This window comes from Gallinula chloropus (genome assembly GCF_964237585.1).
Source record: "Gallinula chloropus genome assembly, chromosome: 35".
Lineage (NCBI taxonomy): Eukaryota > Metazoa > Chordata > Aves > Gruiformes > Rallidae > Gallinula > Gallinula chloropus.
In genome coordinates, this window is record NC_140120.1 from 150,817 (window position 1) to 161,449 (window position 10,633).

General features: G+C 49.8%; 1 protein-coding gene across 1 annotated transcript; it reads left to right on the forward strand.

Annotated features, from left to right (window-relative positions):
* Positions 1–1,618: 1,618 nt before the first annotated feature.
* LOC311203027 (olfactory receptor 14A16-like) lies at positions 1,619–2,542 on the forward strand (the record flags this gene model as incomplete). Its single annotated transcript, XM_084277665.1, has 1 exon — positions 1,619–2,542. The coding sequence occupies one exon, from the start codon at positions 1,619–1,621 to the stop codon at positions 2,540–2,542; it is 924 nt and encodes a 307-aa protein (XP_084133791.1).
* Between the last annotated feature and the right edge of the window lie 8,091 nt (positions 2,543–10,633).

Sequence of the window (10,633 nt, forward strand, 5' to 3'; positions counted from 1 at the left end):
GGAGAGATTTATAACAAGGAAAACTACAATCTTGATTTGTCTCTCAAACTCCCAGGTGTGCATGAGGAGCAGAAGCCTCTGGCATGGGCTCACAAAGACTCAATCCTGGTCTTCAGTTTTGGGTACAGGCGAATGAGGGTGACACACAGTTTCCATCAGATCAAGTCCACTCTCATGGAGAAGGGGATCTTGGAAACTTACCTCTGCCCCAAGTAATTCCCATGGGAGCTGGGAAGAGCAGCTCCATGGCAGAATGTTTTGATTTTTGTGGCACAGAAACTGGGGCAAGAGGAATCTCAGCGGCAATGGATTTTTGGCAGTCATAGGTCAGAGCTGCGTCCCCTTCCAGCCGCAGGGCTGCAAAGCAAGGCTGAGGGGTCTGGAGTGACTCTCACAGGGGGACAAAGTCACTTCCCTGTCCCTGGCCAGTGGTTCCTGTCTCATGGGAAGAAAAGGAAAGGTGATTCTTGTGCCCAGCTCTGGTTTGATCAGGAGAAAGGTCTCTGCTGGACACAAGGATTTCTCCCCAGACAAGGAAAGGAAAGGCAGTAAAGACTTAGTGTCTTTCCAAGGTAGTTACTTGGAGCTCCAGGGACACCTCACTGGACTCTCTGGGGAATGGAGTATGTGACGTATTGGCCTGCTCCTCTGCTGTGAGCTGGGCTGGGCTCCTGGGATGGAGGCAGCTCACTGCAAACCAGCAGCTCTGACAAGAGACAGCTCTGGCCAGGAGCAGCTCCTCTGCCAAGCACACAGGGCTGGGGACACTGCCTGGAGGCACCGAGGGGAGACCTGTGAGGCTGAGAGAGCTGATGGATGCTGAGAGCTCACTGGAGGAGAAATCTCCACAGCCTCTCCCTGGTATGTCTGTGGGTGCAGGGCAATGCAGGTTCTGTTCCTGGAGGGATCTCCTAAAGCTGGGACATGGGGCAGTGTGTGGGGTCTGTCAGGAGGACAGGTTCTCTCTAGGAGCAAAATGTGCTGCCTGGAAGGGATGCCCTTCTGCCCCATCAGAGGGACATGTCAGGACAGCTGTCTTCTCCTGGGCATGGCTGCAGAGGTGTGAAGCAGCGTGTGCACCCAGGGGTGCCCAGGGCTTTCCCTGTGACACCAGGGCTATGTGATGGCGTAGGGACTCTGATCATACCAGGGTGAGCACTCAGCCTGCCTAGTGGGCTTCCATCTGCTTTGGTGCACAAAGAAGCTTTGGGTGGAAAGTGTGACCCATGGAAGGACAGTGTAGGGTCCTTCTGTTGTCAAAGTGTGCTGTGCAGGACAGGTTTGGTCCCAGCTCCAGCGGATCCCTGGCAACTTCCCAGACACTTTTCAAGAACACCAAGGATGCATTTTCCACTCCAGGTAAAGAGACTTTGATTTGAATTTTCTGCTCCTGTGCACTGGGTGGGAATTGGGAGATGAAATTTTCTTGATAACTTTGCAGAAGGAAGTGCAAACTCATTGGTCATTAGGACTTATCAGAGCATCTCCTGAGCCCTGCACACTGCTCTGCCCTCGGTAGTAACTATGTGAATTGGAAGAGGTTTCCCCAACAGAAGAGTTCCCTAACTTGTCATTTCCTTTTCCTCCTTGGACAGGTCTCTACAGTTGACAGCAGGAGATGTCCAACAGCAGCTCCATCAGCCAGTTCCTCCTCCTGCCCTTTGCAGACACACGGGAGCTGCAGCTCCTGCACTTCTGCCTCTTCCTGGGCATCTACCTGGCTGCTCTCCTGGGCAATGGCCTCATCATCCTCACCATAGCCTGTGACCACCACCTCCACACACCCATGTACTTCTTCCTCCTCAACCTCTCTGTTACTGACCTTGGCTGCATCTCCACCACAATCCCCAAATCCCTGGCCAATTCCTTGTGGGACACCAGGGCCATTTCCTACACAGGATGTGTGGCTCAACTCTTTTTCTTTTTATTTTTGATTGTCACAGAGTTGTCTCTTCTGACTGTCATGGCCTATGACCGCTACGTTGCCATCTGCCACCCCCTGCACTACGGGACCCTCCTGGGCAGCAGAGCTTGTGTCCACATGGCAGCAGCTGCCTGGGCCAGTGGGTTTCTCTGTTCTGTGCTGCACACAGCCAATACATTTTCCCTGCCCCTCTGCCATGGCAATGCTGTTGACCAGTTCTTCTGTGAAATCCCCCAGATCCTCAAGCTCTCCTGCTCAGATGCCTACCTCAGGGAAACTGGAGTCGTTGTGGTTAGTCTCTCTTTGGATATTGGGTGTTTTGTGTTCATCGTGGTGTCCTATGTGCAGATCTTCAGGGCTGTGCTGAGGATCCCCTCTCAGCAGGGACGACACAAAGCCTTTTCCACCTGCCTCCCTCACCTGGCCGTGGTCTCCCTTTTTATCATCACTGGTGTGTTTGCCTACCTGAAGCCCCCCTCCATCTCCTCCCTAGTTCTGGACCTGGTAGTGTCGTTTCTTTACTCAGTGGTTCCACCAGCAGTGAACCCCCTCATCTACAGCATGAGGAACCAGGAGCTCAAGGATGCCATGTGGAAACTGAGGACAGCATATATCTAAGCTCAAACAAACTGCTCATCTTCTTCTACATCCCGGTGGCAATGGAACTCACGTTATGACCAGTCTATGTTTAGTAGTGTTTTCATTTTAGGCCTTTTTTCTTGTAGCTGTAGTAACATTGTCCCTGTTCAGATCATTCCTGATACTGTATTCTCTTGTCTTCTGTGACCCAGACACAGCATCATGATGAGCTGTGCTCTCTTTGCACCATGACTGCCTGCAAATGGCATCAAATTTTCATTCTTTCCTTTTGTTATTTTCTTACATCTACAAAAATAAATTACAAATCATCTGCTGAATCACTGAACTACTTGTCTGGAATGGCAATGCTTTCCCACCGTGACAGAATGGGAATTTCTAGGATTCATACCCATGGAAGCAGAAGAAATACTCACCTTTCCCTGTACCGGCATTACCACCAGCCTGACTCTTTCATCTCCATCATCTTTCAGGTATTTCCTCATGTGGCCATGCCTAAGACCATCTTTTCAGGAGAACGGATGGATGTATCCTCACTGGATTCCATCTCTGCTTGCTCTTTGGTCATTCAGATGCCACTCACCTCTCTAACTTCTTCTTTCAGCTTCAGAGAGCTGGAAACTGTCCCATCTTTCAGATGTCTAATCAACTGCTCTGTCAGATAATCAGTGTGTTGCTAAGTGACCTTTCTATGTACCTGACTAAATCTGTTCTGGGAGAGAATCTCCTCTGAAAGCTGACCCCCTTCACACGCTGCTTGGCCGTAGCAGCAATCTAGGAGAGAGATTTCATGGTTATTAAACTGCGTCATGTTGAACTGCTGTTTGTTGTCAGAGAAATCTGTCTGTGCCTGTGAGCACAGATGATGTGAGGAAAGGTGTTGCAAAATGCAGGAGGCCAGCGAGGGAACTCCCTTAATCCATTGGTGCTGGGTGTGTGCAGGAGGCACTCAGGCTGTATAGGAGGGGGATTTTAGATGGAAGGTGGGTTTGAAGGGGATCTGGTGAGGGGCTGGGGCACCACCAGGGCTGGCTAGGGCTATTAGGGGGACTGTGGAAGGCGAGCACCCATGGGTGCTGGCAGGGACCATGGAAGGGGTGTAGGGTGTTTCTGGGGTATTTGGGGACATTTGGAGGTGAAAAAGGGAAGTTGGGGGCAATGAGGGGCCACCAAGTGTTCTAGGAAGGTTATGCGTGGTCTGGGGTAGGGCTTAAGGGGTGGAGGAGCATTCGTAGGTGCTTGGAGGGCACGTGGGGATATTTTAGGGGCATGCTGGGGGTGAATATCATCAAATTCCAGAGTTTGTCAAGGTCTGTTTGAAGGGCAGCTCCATCTTTTTAATGGTCCATTTGTGCTTGGAGATGGCTCTCCAACTCGTGGTGCCTCCAACAAAATGACAGTAATAGGTGCTAAAGAACCTGGCACTCTAGACTGGACATTCAGCATGTTTGAAGGTGGATGAAGTTAGAGGCTGAAAATGACATCAGGCACTGTTAGGAGGATTTTTATGGCTAGGAAAGCCTTGAGCTCCAAGCTTACTGGTGCTCCTAGTGAAGTACCTGGGGCGGCTTCAGGCCAGGAGTGTCTTTTATCCCTCAAAGCTTTTGTTAAGGATCTATTGCTGTTCATTTAGCAGTATGAAAGTGTATGCTGGTAGAGCCCAGAAGTGACATCAGGCAATGTTAGGATCATTCCATAACTAAGGAAAGCCTTGAGCCCCAAGATTACTGGAGCTGCTAGTGGGATACCTGGGCAGGTTTCAGAACATTAAAATCTTTCACTTCTCAGACCTTTTGTCTGGGAGCTATAGCTGGATGTTCAGCACTTTTGAAGGTGGATGCTGGCAAAGCCAGAAAAAGATGTCAGGTAATTTTTGGACCATTCCATTGTCTATGAAAGCCCTGAGCCCAAAAGTTACTGGGGCTTCTAGTGGGCTACCTGGGGAGTTTTCAGGCAAAGAAGGTCATTAGGCACTTGCACATTATATTGGGGGCTACTGCTGTACATTTATCATGTTCGAATGTGGACGCTGGTAGAGCCACAAAATAATGTCAGGCAATGTTAGGACCATTCCCTTTGTTGGGAAAGGCCTGATCCCAAGGTTACTGAGGCTGCTTTCAGTATTCCTGGGGAGGCTTCAGGCCAGGAATGTCTTGTCACACCGCTTGCTTGGCTTTTCGTTGGGAGCCATTGCTGGAGGATTATCAGGTTTGAAGATTGAGGCTGATAGAGCCCAAAAATGCTGTCAGGCACTGCTTGGACCATTCCTTTAACTAGGAAAGCCCTGAGACCCAAGGTTGCTGGGGCTGCTTGAAAGCTGCCTGGGGAGTTTTCATGCCAGGAAACATTTTCAGCTCTTGCTCCTTCTGTTTGGGAGCTATTGCTGGATGTTTAGCATTTTCAAAGATGGACAGTGGTAGACCCCAAAAATGATGTCAGGCACTATTAGCACCGTTGCCTTGGCAAGGAACTCCCTGATCTCAAAATTACTGGTGCTGCTAGTGCATCACCTGGGGAGTTTACAGACCAGGAACATCTTTCCACCCTCCCTCTTTTTGCTTGGGATCTGTTACTGGACTTTTAGCAGTTTTGAAGTTGGAAGCTGGTAGAGCCGGAAACTGTTTTCAGGCAGTTAGGACATTTGCCTTTGCATTGAAAGCCCTGATCCACAAGGCTACTGCGGCTGCCAGTGGGCTACCTCAGCAGGTTTCAGACCTGGAAGATGTTTCAGCCCTTCAAAGTTTTTTGAGGATCTATGGCTGGACATTTAGCATTTTGCAAGGTGAATGCTGGTAGCCGGAAAATGACGTCATGCAATGTAAGGACCATTCCTGTGCCTAGGAAATGCCCTGAGCTTCAAGGTGGTTATTTGGCTACCAAGGGAGATTTCAGGCCAGGAACTTCTTTCTGTCCTCACACCTTTTGTTTGGGAGTTACTACTGTGCCTTTAGCAACTTCACAGGTGGATGCTGGTAGAGCCTGAAAATGACATCAGGAACTGTTAGGATCATTTTCTAGCTAGGAAAGCTCAGACCCCAAAGGTTACTGAGGCTGCTGGTAATCTATGTAGGAAGGTTTAAAAACAGTATCGTCTTTCCTCTCTTGCACCTTTTTTTGGGGAGCTATTGATGGGTGTTTTTGCTGTTTCAAAGGTGGATGCTGGTGGAGCCGCAAAATGACATCAGGCAATTTTAGGACAGTTACCTTGGGTTTGAAAGCCTTGAACCCCAAGCTTACTGGGGCTTCTAAGGGGCTGCCTCTGGATTTTTCAGTCAAGGAACATCTTGTAATCCTCACATCTCCCATTTGGGAGCTATTGCTGGAGGTTTAGCAGTTTGACACTGGTAGAGCTGGAAAATGACATCAGGTGATGTTACACCCATTCCCTATGCCAGGCATGCCCTAAGCCTCACAGTTACTGAGGCTGCTAGTTGGCTGCCTGGGGAGGTTTCAGGCCAGGAACACGACTCCACCCTCGTACCCTTTGTTTGGGAGCTAATGATGGATGGTTAGCATTTTTGAAGGTGGACGCTGGTAGAACCACAAAATGATGTCAGGCACTGATAGGACTGTTCTCTTGGCTACGAAAACCCTGAGCTTCAACGTTACTGGCTTGGCTAGTGGCCTTCCATGGAAGGTTGCAGGCAAGGAACCTTATTCAGCCCTCTTAACTTTTGTTTGCAACCTACAGTAAAGGTGGGTGATTCTCCCTGTCCTTTGGTACCAGTTTTATAAATATGTTAGTGACAAAAGGAGAACCAGGGAGGATCTCCCACCTTTACTTTTGAAGGTGGATGCCGGTAAAGCCGGAAAAAGATGTCAGGCAATTTTTGGACCATTCCATTGTCCAGGAAAGCCCAGTGACCCAAAGCTGATGAACTTAACACTGATTTTTGCCTCAGTCTTTAGTAGTGACAACAGTTGACTCCTAACAACCAGACCCCTGAGTGGAAAGGTGGGGACAGGAAGCAGAAAGAAGCCCCCATAATCCCAGGGGAATTGGTAAGTGACCTGCTCAGCTGCTTTGATCTGATTCTGAGGGTACTGAGGGAGATAGTGGAAGTTCTTGACAAGCCACTTTCCCTTGGCTGACAGGGGTGATTCCACCTGGCTGGAAGTTGCCACATGTGACACCCATCTAGAAGAAGTGCCAGGAGGAGGACCTAGGGAACTACAGGCCTGTCAGCCTGACCTCAGTGCTGGGGAAGGTGATGGAACAAATCATCTTCAGACACATAATGCAACACATGCAGTGCACTGGTGTGATCAGGCACAGTCAGCATGGGTTTAGGAAAGGCAGAGCATGCTTGATCAACCTGATCCCCTTCTATGACAAGGTAACCTGCTCAGTGGATGAGGGGAAGGCTGTGGATGTGGTGTACCTGGACTTCAGTGAGCCCAGCCCAGCTCATAGCAGATGAGCAGGCAAATACGTCACATACTCCATCCCCCATAGTCTCCTGTGAGGTGTCCCTGGAGCTTCAAGGAAACTACTTGGAAAGACATTAAGTCTTTACTGCCTTTCCCTCCCTTGGCTGAGGAGAAATCCTTCAATCCAGCAGACTCATTTCTCCTGATCAAACCAGAGCTGGGCAGGAGAATCAACTTTCCTTGTCTCCCCATGAGAGAGGACCCCCATGTAGTGACAGGAGGGGGACTCTTTCTCCCTCTGAGAGTCACTCCAGACCCCTTATCTTTGCATCCCTGGGGCTGGAAAGAGAAGCAGCTGTGACCTATGGCTGCCACAAACCCATAGGAGCTGGGATTCCTCTTGCCTCAGTTCTGGTGGCACAAATAGCCACCTTCTGCCTGGGAGCTGCTGATCCCACATGAGTCCTTCCCACATGGCTTCAGATCATCACCAACTGCTCCAGGGTGGGTCACTTTAATGGGGTGCCATCCTTCAGCAACAGACTGCTCCAGCCTGGGTCCTCCACAGTCCTGCCAGCAAACCTGCCCCAGCACAGGCTTCCTATGAGGTCACAGCCTCCTTCAGGAGTCAGCACTTACCCGAGCATGGTGACATCTACAGGCTGCTTATAGAATCGCTGTTCCACATCGTCCAGCATGGGCTGAGGGGGAACAGCCTCATTCACCATGGTCTTTTGCATGGCCTGCAAGGGAATCTCTGCTGTGGGGCTGGGAGGACCTTCTCCCCCTCCATCAGTGATCCTATTGTCTGCAAAGTTCCTTATAGATTCTCACTTCTTTCTCTGACAGCCAAAAGCAATAGATAATTTTTAATTTCTTATTAAATATAGTGTCACAGCAAAAATATTTCACTCCCCCTCTGCCAGGGCAATGCTGCTGACCAGTTCTGTGAAATCCCCCAGATCCTCAAGCTCTATTGCTGATGGGCCACGCTCAGGGAAATTGTGGCCAGAGCTTGTTTGGCTTTTGGGTGTTTTGTGTTCATTGTGGTGTCCTATGTGCAGATCTTCAGGGCTGTGCTGAGGATCCCCTTGGAGTAGGGATGGCACAAAGCCTTTTCCACCTGCCTTCCTTACATGTGAGTAGACTCATTTGTCAGCACTGACATGTTTGCCTACCTGAAGCCCTTCTCAATCTCCTCCCTATTTACAGATTCACAGATTCACAAAATTCTTGGAGTTGGAAGGAACATCCAGAGATCATCAAGTCCAAGCTCCCCTTCAAAAGCAGGGTCCTTGGACTGGTCGGACAGGTCGGCATCCAGGTGGGTCTTGAATAACCCCAGAGAATGAGAATCTACAACCCTCTCTGACTGTCCCAAGGTTCTGTCACTTTTACTTTGCAAATTTCTTCTGCATTTTGGTGTGGAACATCCTTTGCTCCAACTTGGAGCCGTTGGCCCCACTCCAGTCTCCACAGACCTCTTAACCTGGTAGAGGTATTTCTTTACATGGTGGTTCCACCAGCTGTGAACCCGCTCATCTACAGCATGAGGAACCAGGAGCTCAAGGATGCCATGTGGAAACTAATAACTGTGAAATCACTGCAACTCAAGAGCTGCCTAAAGACAGAATGAGTCAGATAGCTGCCAGAAAGGCAAGGGTTTAACTCCCTGAAACTCAGCAGCTGGATGGTTGGGAGGTGTCTGAATGGTCCAAGGGGAAGGGAAATCTAGAGAACAATCACAAGTGCTGGTGTGCAGATCCACTGCTAAGTGGTGATTTTCAGCCATGGTCATAGAATGTGTTCCGGTTGCCTGGAGTTGACATCCAGAACTAGCTGTTTCATCACCTTTCCAGGGACAGAGATGAGGCTGACCGGCCTGTACTTACTTGGATCCTCTTTCTTGCCCTCCTTGAAGACCAAACTGACATTGGCTATCCTCCAGTCTTCAGGTGTCTCTCCTGTTCTCCAAGACCTGTCAAAGATGATAGAGAGCAGCTCAGCAATCACCTCAAGTTCTACAGACTCCAGGAGTCTCCTGGGTCTCTTGCAGCTCGCTGTGTGGTATTCCCAGCAGATATTCGGATGGTTCAAGTCCCCCATCAGGATGAGTGCCTGCGACCGCGATGCCTCCTGCAGCTGAAGGAGGAAAGCCTCATCAGTAGTCTCTCTTTGATCAGCTGGCCTGTAATAGACCCCTATCACCAGCTGTTCTTTAATAGTCCTATTCCTAATTCTGACCCACAGACTCTCAACATGTTCCCGACCACTTCTCAGAGGGAGCTCCTCACAGTCTATCCACTTTGTAACATAGAGGGAAACTCCCCCACTCTTCCTGCCTAGCCTATCATAGAATTGTAGGGGTTGGAAGGGACCATGAGAGATCGTCTGGTCCAACCCCCCTGCCAAGGCAGCTCCCCAGCTCATATTGCAAAGGTCAGCATCCAGACAGGTCTGGAATATCTCCAGAGAAGGAGACTCCACACCCCGCCAGGGCAGCCTGTCCCAGGGCTCTGTCGCCCTCGCCAGGAAGAAGTTCTTCCACATGTTGGTGCGGAACTCCCTGAGCTCCAACTTGCAGCCATTGCCCCATTCACAGACACTGAAAAGGGGCTGGCCATTTCCCCCTGCATCCCATACTTAAGATATCTCTAAACATTAATAAGATCCCCCCTTAGTCTTCTTTTGTCCAGGCTGAACAGCCCCAGCTCACCCAGCCTTTCCTCATAGGGGAGATGCTCCAGGCCCTTACTCATCTTTGTAGCCTCCTCCGGACTCTCTCCAGGACATCCCTGTCTTTTTTATCCCAGGGAGCCCAGAACTGGACACAATACTCCAAGTGGGGCCTGACCAGGGCAGAGTAGGGGGGGAGGATCCCCTCCTTTGAACTGCTGGCCACGTTCCTCCTGATGCACCTGGAGGTAGTTAAGGCCTGGTGGTCAGAAGATGTTGGGCTGTATGGAAAAGTAGGACCTCCTCCTCAGGTAACCAATAGTAGTTATCTGATGATGCAAGCAGACAGAAGCGACATCGTAAATCTAGGCTTTATAACGCTGTGCCACTCACTAATAAACGCCATTTGCCGTCCACCACATTGGTGTCTGTGTGCTGATGGCCCAAGCGGCCTGGGGGTGGTTGCCGTGCCGTTCCTGAACCAGGTCGTCACACCTTGAAAGGCAAAAATTGGTGCCGAAACCCAGGAGACTCGCCTGCATTCAGGGAACGGTGGCTGGAGAGGCAGGACCAGCCTGGTGGGGAGGACGCTCCTGGACCAACAAGGAGCATGGAAGCCCTTGTGAAGGTCATATTACAATTACATAAGCAATGGGGTATTGGTTGTAAGCCTAAAGATTTTACTCTCACAGTTGTGAGGCTTTTACATATTGGGGTTACTGAGCAGCCGGTGGATATTCTCCACCCTGCAGTGTGGGATAAGTGCACTAAAGCTCTGGCCGAGGAGATGTTGTCTTCAGGTACAGGGAAAAACCTTAAGTCGTGGGGAAAATTTTTACGGGCTTTGCAAAAGGCCTTTCAAGAGCAAGAAACCTGGACAGCAGCAAGGGAATGTATTCATTTGATGGTACCAATTTATGATGCATTCTTAACTTTTGCTTCATATGTTCTTGTGATCCTCACAAATATTCATCTTGTAAATGTTCATGTAAAGTATCATTGTTTTGTTTTCCTCCAGCCCCTGAACTACAAGGGACAGTAATATGATGTGATTTGGATTTTTGC